Here is a 16,268-nt window from a genome sequence, read left to right on the forward strand (position 1 = left end):
CCCCAGCCTGAGTAAGTCCAACAAGTCGTTGCGCTTTATTAGGAATCAAACTGAGAATAAGAAATTGGGGAACCAGCTATGGCCCTTGCCTACAAAGGGAAATCAACACACAAGCCAACAAGGGTCCAAGCTGTCCAATTTCCAAGAGTCAATTTCACACTTCTCCCATGGAGAAAAATGCCCAAGGAAGAACGAATCCAGAATTGGAAGGAAAGGAAGTCTAAAAGAGGAAAAAGCTCTCTTTGCAGTGTTCCCCAGGAAGACTTTGTTTAAGATCAAACAACTTATCTTCTGGGCTCCTTATGGTTTTCCTTTCACTGGAATAATTTTCTTCTAGTATTATTTTTGGGTGCCTCCCCCTTTTTTTGGACTTCTGATAATAACACTCTGCTCTAACAATTTCAGGTGGGGGTCCTCTTTCAAAACAGTTGTTGCCATTTGCGGGTGGTTTTTTTAAAATTCCATAAAATAAAGTCAAAACATTTCAAAACATTTGGTGAACAATTTATCTTTTTTCATTTCCTCCATGATTTTGAGCCAACTGTTATAAGTCCCTGATGAAAATAAAAAGCTAGCCTGAGCTAGGCTCAAAGGAGAGGGAAAGGAATGAGATGCAGTCTGGAAATGAACCAGATCAGGAAAGAGTCACAGACCACAGTCCAGATAGGAAGGGAACTCTCCTGCAGTGCTGTTCTTCCTCATCACTTACTTGGTCACATCTGGAGCAGTGGTGGGGCGCACATGCTTCATAATCGTCTGGATCCAGTTCCGGCGAATCCCAGAAGTCATGGCAGAGAGGGTGAACTCTCCTTCTTTAGTCTGTTTGAACAGAGAAAAGTCAGGTGGAGAGGATGCAGGGCCACTGGTCACTCTGAAGTGGAGTTGGCTTTATTGTCATTTCCAGCAGAGCAGGTGTTTTGACGCGTGTTGCTGAGTGAGTTTTCAGAAGAGTTTTTGAGAACATGGTGTTTGGCCTGTCCTTCCCAGGATGCATCTATTATGGATTTAGAGGCCCTCAGTGCAAACCCCTCCCCCCAAAAAAGAGGGATTTAGCAAGATACCTCCATCCCAAAGATGAAAGACTCTGAAATCAATTTGGGTTCCTCTGATTTATCAAGTATATAAAGCGGAGTACCCCTATGGTGCCCATGAGTTTCCTGGTGGCTGCTGACAACTTTCCTGGTTCCCACCAAGTGTTTAGAAAGCAGATGTAGTCTGGTAGGGCTTCTGGCCAAGAAAGCTCCTGACTGACTGCTGGAGATCTATGTTGTGGGTCAGTCAGGAGAGAAGGACTCCTCAGGAGGAGAGGAGTCCTCTGTAGCCAGCTCTGAAACAGAAGAAGTCGGCAAGCAAGAAAATGAACTTCAGGCTTGTCAGAGTTCACAGCTGATGCAGAGCCTCTTCCACCAGATAAAACACAGCTGGTTGTTACCAGCCCTCTAGTTTAACCCACACCCTTTGAGCACTGGAGATGAAGGCTTAGAATGGAGCTCCAGAAGGAGGGGAGAGGAAGGGAAGGAGATTGGATTTATATCCCACCCTTCACTTGAAGTCTCAGAGCGGCTTACAATCTCCTTCCCTTCCTCTCCCCATAACAGACACCCTGTGAGGTAGGTGGGGCTGAGAGAGCTCTGAGAGAACTTGTGACTGACTCAAGATTACCCAGGAGCTGCGTGTGGAGGAGTGGGGAATCAAACCTGGTTCTCCAGATTAGAGTTTGCTGCTCTTAACCACTGCACCAAACTGGTGAAGAAGATGAAGCACCCGTCTCCTGGCCCAATACCAGCTGCTTGCTGATGATGAGTAGCTGTAGGGTTACCCCAAACAATTGGCTGCAAGTAAGATTTGCAGCAGATGCCTATAAAAGTCAGTCAAGGGAGACTGCTTGGTGTGGAAGCAATAAGTTACCACCAGGTGGACTCTGCAACCGCAGCTCCTGCTTCTGCTCCTGACTTTGCTTCACTCCGGGGACCTTTGGACGAGCTTCACACTTGGATATCAGACCTGCTTGCTCTTATATGACCTTGGACTCCTAGACCTCACTTTCTGGACCACACTCTGAACTGGACTCTGCTCTCTGGTAACTGACCTTCTGGATTGAATTTCGATTTTGACTTTAGATTCGTGACTTGGCTCGCACCTAGACTAACAATCTGATTGGCTGTGCAGATTAAAGTTAATGTGATTTGGGCAGAAACTGCCACCAAAGTGTTGGTTTTATCCTCTCTCACTACCCTTTCCCAGCATATTTTTTAAAAATTACTCCACTTGTCCTCTGCACTTGGGCTTCCCCTGTGAATGGGTGCGTTTGGCTCCACCTACCACGGTTGCCATTTTGTGGTTGCGCTCACAACCTTTCAGAATACCAAAGGTGCTCACAGGCTCCAAAGGGTTGGGGACCCCTGGTTGGAGACAGGAACACCCCCCCACACCAGTTTGCCAAGATTCAATCACCACCACCACCCCATTTGCAACCACCTCCACTTCCATAGCACTGCCCATTCTGTCCCCCAAGTTTCTCTTACATGGATCTGGAAGCCGTAGTTCCTCTGGACAGGATATTCTGTCACATCAAAGCATGTTGACAAGTCGATTTCCCCATCCAGATCGGCTGCCTGGTGAGGGGGAATCACATTTTTTTATTTTATTTTATTTGATTTACTCCCCGCCCTCCCCACAAAAGTATTTAAGAACAGCCAGGACCACTCCAGGAACTTCCCTTGGTCTTTAGCAAGCCATGCAAAAGACCAAATGAAGAATCAAGCTTCTCAAGCATTTGACTGCCAATGGGCAGAACCCAGAATAGATTCTCATTTGCAGGACAAACGGAAGTGAAACCACAAGTACCAACCATCACCTACCTCCTCTGCCACTGAGTCCCGGTAATATCGCAGGCTTTGATCTGTCAGCACAAACCAGTGTTTTTTCCACTGTGGAAACAAACAAGACAGGTTGTTTTGTGAACGAGTGCCTTCTACATATGCGGCACCTGCATTATTAGGGGTAGGACCTGACAAGTCTTTTTAGAAAGTGGGTGGGGCTTTTGCCCAGCAAGGCTTCTGAATGGTCACAGGAGATTTGATTTGCTGTTCAGATTTCTAAGAACACTGCTTCGACAGTAGCTGATACTACAGCATAAGGATATTCACTGTGTGACTGAAGGTAAACAGCAGCAGCCATTATGTGGCTGGCTTCATCTCCTTTGGCAGCAATTTTGTGTCTGTGCCCACCACACCATGTCAGAATTTCTAAGGTGCCTGCAAGCTCAAAAAGGTTGGGGACCCCTGATCTGTCAACCTTCACTCTTGACTGGGAGATGGGCAGGTTCACATGAAACAGGAATGCACTCATAACCATGTGGTAATAGAGCACAGGTTGCACTACCTACAGGTACTTGGAAAGTCTCATAATGCCCACTTTCTCTTTTAAGCAACCTATTTGTTTATTTGATTTGTACCCTGCCCTCCCTGCTAAAGCAGGCTCAGGGCGACTTACATAAAAGTTTGTAAACCGATAAAAACCAAACAGTGCAAGTATAAACAGAATTAAAACACAGCATAAAACACAACATAAAGTGCTAGTATATGACAATGGCAGAATGTTGGTAGTATTCAATATAGTCAGCAAATTAGTTTTAAGGCTAATCTCACAGTTCAGGCCATTTCAGCAAAGCTCAGGCTGCCGAATCATTTCACCTGACATTTACCTGCCCGTCTTTGTACTGTTTGGTTAACCATCCTTTTTTGAAGTTCAGCAAGTCGGGCTGGGGGAAAAAAAGAAGGAAAGATTGTTGACTCCTTGACAGAACCCAGATGGGGAGAAACCTTTCTAATAGCCCCAGTAAATCAATTTATATATTTTAACATTATCCTTCCTCCAAGAAGGCAAGAGTGACTGGCCACAAGGTCACCCAGAAAGAATCATGAACCAAGTGGGAATTAGAACCCAAATCACTCTCAATCAACTCTTTAGCCATCTACATCCTACAGGCTCTGAAGATGACCTCATCTCCTTCCTTGATTTGGAACAGAATTATGTGCCCACATGCCCCACAAATCAAGGTGGGGAATGCTTGAGTGGTACCAGAAAAAGAGAAAATGCCGGTTCCATCACTGATGTTATTTTGAACTGTGCTGCTTTTTAAACAAAAACCTCCCTCAAAGAAAAATATCACTGCCACCAAAATGGCTGGGGCATTGTTGTGGTTTTTTTGGGTTAGGGTTAGGACCTTCTGCATGCCACACAGATGCTCTGCCTCTGAGCCACAGCCCATCCTTTTTGCCTTGGTGCAAGAGAAAGGGCAGGAAAGCAGCTCTTCCCAATGTCACAGGGGAGCCTGACTCATGCTCTCGAGAGAAGTTCCAGATAGTTCTTTGGCTGGCTCATGCAATTTTCAACACGTCATTGCCCTAAAGAATGCAGTCCCTGCGAAGTGCAACCTTGCTGCCCTCCTCCAATCTAGCAAGGCTGTGTCTGCTTCCAGCCAACTAGGGTCCATGCCTTGCAGAACAGTTACCACCTTTGGTTTGGAGATCCTAGCCAGCTCCTAAGAAACCTTTGCATGCCAAGAGCTCCAAGTTTGGAATGCATTTTCAGAAGAAATTGTACTCAGGATGGTGGCGGCTTTAAAGTGAAACAGTCCAGAATTACGCAGAGGAGCATGTGAGCTTGGAAACTGGGAGGGAGCATTTCCTTTTTTGAGGAAGCGTTAATCTCTCTCTCTCTCTCTCTCTCTCTCTCTCTCTCACACACACACACACACACACACACACACACACACACAGGCAATGTAATTATATCTGAATGCCATTCCCAAAATGCTAGGCAGAGAGAGAAGACGATATAGGTGCAGGAATAGTCCGTTTCTCCTCCAGGAAACATTAACAAGAGCCATGGCAGAAACCCACTAGATGCTATGAGGCATCTCTGTGCACAGCTTTTGGATCTGGAAGAATGTGAACAGTAAGCGGGGAAAGACAGCTCCGGCAGCCCCTGCTGCTGAACCAGTGTCATCCATGCATTTCAGCAGACAACTCTCCCTAGCTCCTCTGCAAGGAAGCCCAGCTCGCAACAAGGACACCCCACAAAACCTTCCCCTTCCACTTTCATGGGATAGAGCAGGTTGAGAAAGAGGTACTTTTCTCCCTTTCTCACAACACAAGAACCCGTGGGCACTCCGTGAAGTTGCTGAGCCGTCAGGTTAGAACGGATAAAAGGAAGTCCTTCTTCACCCAAAGAGTGATTAACACATGGAATTCACTGCCACAGGAGGTGGTGGCGGCTACAAGCACGGACAGCTTCAAGAGGGAATTAGATAAGCATATGGAGCAGAGGTGTATCAGTGGCTATTAGCCACAAGGTATAGATAGGGACTCTGGGGCAAGTGATGCTCTGTCTCCTTGGTGCTTGGAGGGGTCAACAGTGGGAGGGCTTCTAATGTCCTGGCCGCACTGGTGGACCTGCTGGCACTGGTATTTCTGGCCACTGTGTGATACAGACTGCTGGACTGGATGGGCCTTTGGCCTGATCCAACATTGGCGTCTCTTATGTTCAGGTGCAAGTGGAGGAGTGGGGAATCAAACCCGGTTCTCCCAGATTAGAGTCCGCACACCAAGGACGACGAGGCTTCCTGCTTGGAAGAAGGCAGTGGCAAGACCGCCTCTAAGGTCTCTTATTCCTCGAAAACCCCAGAGTGGAGTCGCTGTAAGGCAGTTGCGACTTGGCGCCACGCTTTACCTTTACCATAGCATCTTCCCAATCCCAGTCGGAAGACACGGAAAGATCGACACTCCAGGGACCGATAATAAGGTCAAATTGCAGATACACGAATATCTGGGTTAAATACTGTTCCAAAATGAGATCTAAGATAACAAAAGACACCGGGGGGGGGGGGCTAATTCTGAGATGGCTCATTTCAGGTTATCATGCAGGGGCAACTGCATCCCGAAAAATAGGCTGAACGAAACGACTGAGAGTTTCAGAACCTGATTGGGGATGGGGGAAAGGGATGTTCTGGGGCAAGGGATGCTCCGTATTCTTGGTGCTTGGGGGGGGGGGACAGTGGGAGGGCTTCTAGGGCCCTGGCCCCACTGGTGGATCTCCTGATGGCACCTGGTATTTTTGGCCACTGGATGGGCCATTGGCCTCATCCAACATTGGAGGAGAGGAGATTGGATTTACACCCCGCCCTTCACTACCCAAAGGTGTCTCAGAGCGGCTTACAAGATCCTTTCCCTTCCCCTCCCCACAACAGACACCCTGTGAGGTAGGTGGGGCTGAGAGACCTCTGACAGAAACGCTCTTTTTCAAGAACAGCTGTGCCAGAACTATGGCTTGCCCAAGGTCATCCAGCCAAGTGCAAGTGGAGGAGTGGGGAATCAAACCTGGTTCTCCCAGATTAGAGTCTGTGTACTTAACCACTACACCAAACTGGCTTCTCTTATGAGAGGAGGACCGTCACACATTCAACGTTGATCCCAGGCCGGTAAGGAAAAGAAGAATCACATGCCATGTATGGAAATATATTTCTAGTCCAGGAGAGCCCCAGATGCTGGGCCAAGCACGTTGCATAAAGCTCAAGGTGTGCTTTCCAGGCTCTGTCTTTACTCCTATTTAAGAGAGCAAGACAGATTGCGTGCAAAAACAGAAAGTGCATGCAGGACAGAGAAATGGTGAGAGAATGTGGAACTGCTTAAGAACGTAACAGCCCTGCTTGATCAGACCAATGGTACATCTAGTCCAGCATTCCGTCTCACACAGTGGCCAACCAGTTCCTCTGGAGGCCAGCCACAGGGCATAGGGGACAAGGCCTTCCCCTGATGTTGCTTCCTGGCTCTGGGATTCAGAGAATTAGTGCCTCTGAATGTGGGGGTTCCCCTAAACCATCATGGATAGTAGCCACTAATAGACCTATCCCTCCATGAATCTATCTAATCCCCTGTTAAAGCTGTTTATTACTGTGGCCATCACTACACCCTCTGGCAACAAAATCCACATTTTAATCACTCCCTGTGTAAAGAAATATTTTCTTTTGTCTGTCCTGAATCTACTGTCTGTCAGCTTCATTGGATGCCCTTGAGTTCTAGTATTTGGGGAGAGGCAGAAAATTTTCTCAACTCTCTCCACCCTATGCCTAATTTTATAAACCTCTATCATGCCTCTCCCCCCCCCCCCCCCGGCCTTTCGCAGGGATATCATTTGAATGGAAATTGTTTAATTTTGGGGGATGGCATCTGCCTGCGCACACACACACACACAAAAAAAACGATGGGAGGGACAGAAAAGATGGTGTGAGAAATTGGCCATTCGCCTTCAGGTGCATATTCCCATGTGAAAAAGCCACATGTGTGCCATGCTGCCAAGGAAGCCAGAGTTCAAGCTCCCTCTCCAAGGAAAGGAAGATTTGCTTGTTGATAAAAACTTTCCACTCAAGATAAGGCCAGTGCAGTTGCCAGGGGAATGTTGAAAGAGACAGATGCAAAGAGGGAGGGAGAGGAAGACGGCAGCAAACCACACACACACACACACACACCTTACTGAGGCGCCATCGAGACCCTGCGCCAATTTTAAGAAGTCAGTAAACTGGATTCTTCCTGGGCACCCACACAATTTCTTTGCCACAGTCAAATGGTTAGCATTAAAACACAGCCTAGCAATATTTATAGATGGAGACAGACTAGTCGGTACTTTCAAAGCTTTGCTTAGAAATCTAACGGCTGAGAGGCTCTCTGCCAATTTTGAAGTGGCGAACTTGGATCTGACGGCTAGGATCTATAAAGGAGCATTCCACCTGCTAGGTCCAAGCCCAGACCCAGTGGCTACCTCGCCGGGCTAATTTTGGGGGATGAAATGAAGAGGGAAGAATAACCATGCACACTGTTCTTTGGGCTCTTTAGGAAAAGAGTGGAAAGAATATGCCCTTGAATGGTCTGTGGCACTCCAAGCAACCAGCCCACCTCTCCAGCATTGCCCTCGGAATTGGCCTTCCGGCACAAGCCAAAGAAATTTTCTGTCTCGTCTCGGCTGCACCTGGTTCTTTGTCTGTCCTGCAGAATCCTGCATGTTTTACCATGACAGCGGGAGTCGGCCTCTCCGAGATCCTAGTCTGACACCCTTTTTACATATGGGTCAGAAAACGATACATGACATGTGCTCACTCAACTGTCAACCCGATGCAAGACGCTTACAAATATTAAAAGCGATAAATGTGAACTTGTTCAGTGCTCAATGAAAGGAGATTCTTTCACTTGAAGTTGGATTTGAAAATGGTTCATAACCCATCAGGGCAAGGACATAACTGCAAATGACCCCCTACCCCCGGGCTCACCGTCATAGAGGATTCGGTTGATCGTCTGTCTAGTGACTTGGCTCTGCGGTGAGAGGACAGAGGGCAAGCTGACATGTCTTGGATGGAGCCTGTTGCTGATTCAGCATCAAAGTCCTGCAAATAAGGGAAAGCATCCCCACAAACCACAACAGGGGTCAACTTAGAAAATAGCAAGTTCTGTTTCTTTATTGATGCTCAATGGCTCCATGAATGGGCATAATTTTTTTTAAAAAAAACAAAACTTAAGTACACTATTTATTTAAAATATTTATTAGTTGCCTTTCTCCCTTGTGGAACTCAAGGCAGCTTACAATATAAATAAAATGATTATAAAATGCAATAAAATGTCAGCTATGCTGCCATGATGTTTATGGGCAGGAGTGCCTTTGCTTGACCTATGTACCAGCTGCTGCCACATACCTTCGTCCTTGCTTATCTCTGACCTTGTAGGCTGCCTGTGTAGTGTCTTCCCATCAATTACCCATGGGACTAGTTTCGATACCCAGCTTTGGCATTAACGGCGGTGTGTGTGTGTGTGTGTGTGTGTCAGGCCAATTGGCCTAGGTCTGGGAGTGGGTGGGTTTGCATACGATAGGAACGTAGCCATTCCTAACAGTGACGATGTTACTGCCTCTATAGCTCTTACAATAAAGTATAACCTTACGATAAGCATGTACTCAATTGTTTGGCTGTAGAACCTTACATCAATATAAATAAAATGCTGAAAACACACAAAATGTAGTACTTTAACACAGAGGACACTGGCATGTTGTTGTTATTCTGACAAACGTGTAACACTGTTTTCAAGGTGGCCGTTCATAATTGTTAATGTGTTCTTTATAGAGGGATGGATTGGACAGAGGGGAGGATGCTGCCTAAGAAGCTAAGGATAAAGATTCTCTTACTGGCTAACCTGGGGCATGGTTCCCACTCAGCCCAGGCAAGTAGCTGTTTGGAAGCCTACACAGAGCCAATGTTCCCTCTAAGCTCCACAGTGTTGTGAGCAAAAAATTCGACCTTGTGAACGAATCTACATTTGACTATTGCATTAATCATTTTTAGAAGATTATTTCCATAACCTTTTAAAAATCTCAGAATAAATTCTTTTAAACTATATTTAAGCTATGTTTTAAGCATAATTTAAACATTATAAGAGAAAACAGAATCAAGTCAAATTTCAGACACAAATTGTTGTCCTCTACAGAGGTAGACCAGGTCTCTGGAGAACAAGTCCCCCCAGCCCCTTTCCACTGTATTGGTGGAACTGGCATCCAGAGAACAGGTCTGCCCACCCCAGTCCGCTGTGTTGGTAGACCTGGCCTCTGGAGAACAGGTCTACCCACCCCAGTCCACTATATTGGTAGACCTGGGTTTAGACCGTCACCTTGTGCTGAAGAGCATAATAGAGATGTGCAAAACATTGGTGATTCTGGCTCAATTATAGCCTATGGGGACCATTATAGTCTATGAGCCCCATAGGCTATAATGGAGAATTGATCTGAGGGTATCTGGGGCTGGGGCTCTTTTTTTGGGGGGGGTAGAGGCACCAAATTTGCAGCACAGCTGCTGGTGCCTCTCCTCAACCCCCCCCCCCCACCCCCCCCCCCCCCACCCAGTTTCAAAAATATTGGAGCAGGGGACCCAATTCTATGGACCCCAGAAGGAGGTGCCCCTATCCTCCATTGTTTCCTATGGAAGGGAAAAAATGTTGTGAGTTGAAGCTAAAATACTCTGAGCAGCCCTCTGAAATGTTGTGCACCAGCATCCCTAGCACAGCTTAGAGGGAACTGTGCACAGAGCCCTGCCCTTCTCATGTATGTTTGTGTGAAAATTACAGACATTTTCCATAATAGGGCTCATTTCTAAACAAAAACCTGCAATCTTGAGCTTTGAATTTTGCAACTGGCACAATGTTAGATCCAACTCCAGTAGCACCTTAGAAACCGACAAGATTTTTGGGGTATGATCTTTCAACAGTCAAAATCTCCTTTCATCAGACAGGGAATACCAGTTATCTGGCAAAGGGAGCTTTGACTCTTGAAAGCCTATATTCCAAAAATCTTGCTGGTCTCTAAAGTGGCAGACCTCTGAATCATGCGCCTACCTCTTATGCACTTTCCTAAGAACCGGAGGCAATGCTCCTCTTACGGAACCAGAGAAGAGCCCTTCATGCATCTTACCCGCTTCCTGGGGTAAACCCTCTTTTCACTCCTGCCCTGTCGAGTCTCGCTGGAGACAGCAGTGCCGCTGGACACATTGGTCTCCATGCTTTCTGCATTCTCGTTGTCCAGGGCCTGAAATTTTTCAATCACCTGGGACCTCCTGGAAAGACAGACAAAAAAGGGAAACCAGCAGTGCCTTAAACAGCAGCCATTGCCATCTTTCCCACGTCACAAGTGGGTCCTATTGAAAAAGATCATTTAAGATATGCTCTTTTAATCTCTCTGCAAAACTGTTGCAATTCAGTTCCACTGTCTCAGTTGGTTGTACCTCAGGGGAAAAGGGATTCCTCAGGAACAAGACTGTTGGGCCACTACACATGTTGTTTTCAATCCAAGACAGTATTTCCACAGACAGAATGAGTACCGTTGTCAAGAGTGTGACATTTTCACCTTCCTGCTGCAATACAATGCGCCCTCTCCCAAATGTTGCGCTCCTGGGGGGATAGGGGACCCCCCCCCCGAAAATAACTTCAGGGGACATTTTAGATTACAGCAAGAGGTGAGGAAGTCACATTCCACAGATGGAAATCCTTCAATCTGTGGAATCACTCTGTTGATCCAGCCCACTGTTTAAACGGGTTTACTAACAGGTTTGTATGTTTCTGACATCCTCTCCTCCCCTCCCCTCCCCGTAATATGAAGCTCATTCATATTACCTGATATCCTGAATTCCTTATACTAAGCAAGCCTCTGTTCCCAGATCCACAATGGTGGTTGCCAAGGTGGAAACACACTCAGCATAAACCAGGGAGGGGGAGGAGACAGCGTTATAATCCCATTGTTATTGCAATATGGATTTCTACCCTTGGCCACACATGCATCTTTACATTTTGTACTTCAAGCTCTGTTGAAGAAAGGGCTGAATAACTTGTTTTCAGACCCCAAAGCACTCGCTAGATAGCCCACAGGGTTCACAGCCGCAGTTTCGTTTGAGGACAACAATCAGTGGCACTGCGAGAATCAGTCCAGGGGAACATGGCTGCACTGGTTCTTGCAGACACCACTGTTCCTCATTTCATGCTGAGGTCCTGACTGTGCTGGATTTGTTCTGAGATTACACTCTCCCTCAGGATTAGGCCTACAAAAATGCGTAAGCATGTGTGCTCTCGGCCTGAACTCAAGATCCAGCAAACATTCATCGAGAAAGCAGTGCTTCCCACACAATGCAGCACCAGTGTGCTTCTGCTGATATCTCTTTTAAGATTTTCACCTGGCTAAGAACTCGCAAAGTGGAGAATTCCAGGACCCTACCGTTTGCATGGAGTCCAGATCACACACTCTTGCTAGACACACCAGCCAGAAAGCAGCCCAACTTTAGTGAATTGAAAAAGGCCATTTTCTGCACTAGGGTAGTGGGAAATTAGAAATGGTATCTAAGTGGGTTGTGGAATCTCTGGATTCTGTAAAACTCTCTGGAGTGTGCAGTGCATCACAAAACCATGACCTTCCTAGGCAGTAAAAAAAAAGGAATAAAAACAAAAATTTTATCCTCTGTGCTGGACTAGGGTGAGGCAATCTCACTTGTTTGGTTATGCAGCAACTTGATTATGCTTAAATATTTAAAATGGCCATATCACCCCTAGGCTGAAAGATCCGCTCTGCCTTCCTATTTGTTTTCGGGCACAAGCAAAGCACCAATTCTTATCTATAAGGGCCTAATACCAGAGGTGAGGTATGTCAAACATGGGGCACGGGGCCCAAAACTGGCCTGTCCAGGACTTTTATGAAGCCTGCAAGCAACTGGTGCAAAGGGGGGAACAGGAGGCTGCTTGGGGGGAAGGGAGCCCTTCACTTCAGGGACAGACTCACTGCTAAGCAGGGAGCCACTGCAACCACATTCATGCCTCTCCACTCAACCTGCAGCTCTGGGGATGCTGTCCCAGATGGCCGCAAGGAGCAGAATTTGCAAGTGATGGGTATGTGCAGGCAATCCTCTGTTGGGGCCTGCCAGCTGCCGGATCCGCTGCCTCATGCCCTCCCATGTGGCAGCTGTGCTTTGGCCCATGGGGGGCATTCTTTGGCAGTTTCTTCCACATATCAGAGGCCTAGTCTTGCCACCAAGCATGCATCTTGGTGGTCAGGCCCCACTCCCCCATGGACCAACCAACACACAGCCTTGCCCAACAAAGTGACATTTATGTCACATCCAGCTCTTATAACAAATGAGTTCGACACCTCTGCCCTAAACAGTTTGCAACCAGGGTACTTCAAGGACCGCCTCTACTTGTATAGCCCAACCCAGTAGTTAAGATCCTCTTAAGTCCTTCTGTATGTGCCTCTGTCCTTAGAGGTGAGGTGAGGTGGGTGGCAAATACAGACAGGGCTTTTTCAGTGGTGGCTCCTTGCCTTATGAATTTCGCTCCTCTGTGAAGTTAATCTGGCACCTGCCTTGCTTTCCTTTTAGGCACCCAGCCAAAGCAGTCTTTTGACCCACGCTGTTAACTAAGGGGTTTCATCTTTTAAACATGTTATGGTCTGTTCTATCCCAATGAAAAATGTATCTACATTTTAGCTGCCTGATGTGTATTTAGGGCCCCTGCCACCGGGGGGGGGGGGAATACGTGGCCAAAGTGCGGCTTTTGGAAGCCGCACCAAAATAGACACGCCACGGCGGGATCACACGGATCCCCTGAGCCGCGGCGCCGTTGCTCCCCGGCACAATCAGATGCCGGGGAGGAAGCCACGGTCGGGAGACCGAGGCAGGCGGCTGCGCATGCGTCCGCATACGCAGTTCGGCCAGGAGCCGGGGATGCACCGGCAGAAGGATGCACCGGTGATCCCACAGCCGCGCTTGCCGCGGCCGTTCAGGTAAGACCACCTCTGTCAGTGGTTCTTTTTTGCTGCGGGGTTTCCGGGTTTAGGGACAGATCGGGGATGGGTGCACACCACTTTCCAGATGTTGTGGTGAGATCGCGCCCGTTTGCTGCGGCCCCGATCCGTCCCTCTCCCGGGCCAAAACTCTCCGTGTGACCGGGACCTAGGACTACTTTTGATTATTTGTTGGCAATTTGGTTTTAATTATTATTTTCTTTATATCATAAACTGCCTTGAGTTCCATAAGGTAGAAAGGCAGCTAATAAAACTTTTAAATAAATAAAAACAAATGTTTTATGCTGTTTTTACATCCCAGCTTGTTTAACGGCATCAACTTGTTTTAATGGTCAGCTTTGTTTTTGATGGTTTCGTTTTACTCTTCATTGTAAGCTGCCTCAAGCAGGTCTCTGGAGACACGGGATATAAATTTTCTAGGTAAAGTGTTCAGCATCAGAGAGGAGTTGTGACTCAGTGGTAGAACATCAGCATGGCATACAGAAGGTCCTGGGTTCAATCCCCCGCATCTCCAGTTAAAAAGAACCAGGGAAGAGGTGATACGAAAGTCTTTAGTCTGAGACCCTGAAGAGCTGCTGCCAGTCTGAGCAGATAACACTAACCTTGATGGACTGATAGTCTGACTCAGTATAAAGTAGCCTCCTGTGTTTTCTCATTTACCAACTCTGATTGATGGATTACTATAAAAACATCAGCTCAGTTAACAGGCAAAACAAATGTAATTTTGTCTGGCTTTCAGAAAATCTCAGAAGGTGAACATACACAAAGCCGCCAGAGTCAGACCTTTAGTCCATCACGGTCAGTATTGTCTACTCAGACAGGCAGCAGCTCTCCAGGGTCTTGGGCAGAGAAGGGTCTTTCTCATTACGTACTAACTGATCCCTTCAAACTAGACGTGCCAGGGATTGAACCTGGGACCTGCATGCCACGCAGATGCTCTACCACTGAGCCACAGCCCCCTCTACAGCTCTCAAGGGTCTTAGGCTGAGGTCTTTCCCATCACCTCCTGCCTGGTCCTTTTAACTGAAGATGCCGGGGGTTGAACCTGGGACCTCCTGCATGCCAAGCAGAGGCTCTTCCACTGAGCCATGGCTGCTCCTCTGAGGTGCCAAGTGACCTCAGAGGAGCTGTGAAGATACAGCTGGTGAGAATTTTTGTTTGTTCCCCAGTCTTGCCTGCGAAACACAGCTGTCTGGGGAGAACTGATTAATTCTGAGAGAGCGGGGATTAATTTGCCGTGTGAGTTGTCTAGAAGTCCCTGCCTTTGGGGCATGGAGTGGAATTTCAGCAGGTTCTGTCTAGCTCTTGCACGCAAGTGGAATTCTCCGCTGGCTTCTGGGAGGGGGGAGACAGCAGGAGAACAGGGACCCAAAGGTGCTCCCCCACCTCACGCAATGAAGAGAACTCACAGCCAAGTTTTACTCAAAGCTCTGACAGGATCACTGCTACATGTAGGGCAGGACTGAAGTATTTTTAATTCAATCACAGAAGACTGGAATGATCTGATGGGGAAGGGGGTCTTCCTATGTAAAGATGCCAGTTTTCTAACTGCCACTGAAAAATCGCACACGGACTCTTACCATGAGACAACGGGAGAATACGGGACCCCCAGTTCTAAGCACATGGGAACAACATCCATCCATAATGCTATGACATTACGGCACAGAAACCGAAAATGCAACCCTTGAGAAGTAGTCTCTGTCTGAAACCCTAAATGCGATCACTAGGAAGCAAGCCCTATGGAACTCTGTGAGAATTGCTTCTGAAGAAACAAGCGTACAATTGGTTTGCAAGGTTAAAGGATCTTGAGAAGGGCTTTTTCGTTGAACTGACTGCGGCTGCTAGAATCACAAGGGGTTGGAATGGAAACTAAAATTCATTTTGTACAGGAATGGAGGCTTAAGTTATGGGCTCCTGACAGAGGAGTTTTGTGCACCAATAAATTCAAGGGGAAATGGTTATTTTTAAAAACTTCTGATACCACTTTCCCTGGAAAATACAAAAAAGGCAATGATTTCAAGATTGAAGAAAAGGCTTTTGATGGAGCTGAGAATTTTAAGAATACATGTGCCGTTGTACATACGAATCCATGTGCAGTTTCTGTAAGCTGTACATTTGATGGATAGTGTGGCAAACCTTAATTTTTAACGACGGAGGAATTATTGATTTAGAAAGAACCAGGTGAACATGAAATCTGACCCTTCACCCTGAGGCAGGAATTTTCCCACAGCCATCCCCCCGCCACTCCAGATTTGCCTATGTGATCAGGATCCCAGCATGCCACATGCAGCGAGAGAAAGAGCCCATGAGGGGTAACCCCACACCAAGACGCCTGCGTAATAGACAGCTCCAGGTGACTTGAGGGAGCTAAAGATACATTCTATGCTACCCCCGCCCGAAACCCCTTCTCGGCCCTTTCATAAAGGACAGTTTGCATTTGCATTTCTGCAAATCATTTTAGAACTAGCCACATATATATTTTATAATTCAGTCTCCCACCCCACCCCTTCCATCTTGATTTTGCAAAAGGAACAAATGCAAAGTGAATTAACATTTGTCTTGGCCGAAATGGCAACAGTCTGGAAATAAATCATTCTTTAAAAAAATAAAAATAAAAAACAACACGAAAATCAACCCCCCCCAAACACAAAACCCCCCCAAAAAAGCAGTTTGATTTCTTATGAAAGGGGGGTTGTGCGCCACCGAGTTGTCTACTGCTCGAGATTTGAGATGAGATGGTAGCGGAAGCAGGCGGAGTAAAGGGCGGACACGTCACACAGCAGCAGAAGGCGGAGAGCGACAAGACCTGAAAAGAAAAGAAAGCTGGGGAATGAACGCACAGAGAAATTATCTCCTTCCCCCCCACCCGGAAATAAAACAAAATCAAAATC

The 16,268-nt window shown here is 47.0% G+C and overlaps 1 protein-coding gene across 6 annotated transcripts in view; it reads right to left on the reverse strand.

Moving 5' to 3' along the window:
• The window catches only part of MPRIP (myosin phosphatase Rho interacting protein), a 164,581-nt gene that overhangs the window by 33,802 nt on the left and 114,511 nt on the right, over positions 1–16,268 (reverse strand). For all 6 annotated transcript variants that reach the window (XM_015427658.1, XM_015427657.1, XM_015427654.1 and 3 more), the window contains exons 8-13: positions 10,507–10,648; positions 8,327–8,440; positions 3,707–3,763; positions 2,862–2,930; positions 2,526–2,615; positions 710–819 (exon numbers count right to left, since the gene is read on the reverse strand). In XM_015427658.1, the coding sequence (XP_015283144.1) occupies positions 710–819; positions 2,526–2,615; positions 2,862–2,930; positions 3,707–3,763; positions 8,327–8,440; positions 10,507–10,648 (582 nt within the window). The remainder of the gene's footprint in view (positions 1–709; positions 820–2,525; positions 2,616–2,861; positions 2,931–3,706; positions 3,764–8,326; positions 8,441–10,506; positions 10,649–16,268) is intronic.

This window comes from Gekko japonicus, unplaced genomic scaffold, assembly GCF_001447785.1.
Source record: "Gekko japonicus isolate JY-2015 unplaced genomic scaffold, Gekko_japonicus_V1.1 scaffold136, whole genome shotgun sequence".
NCBI lineage: Eukaryota > Metazoa > Chordata > Lepidosauria > Squamata > Gekkonidae > Gekko > Gekko japonicus.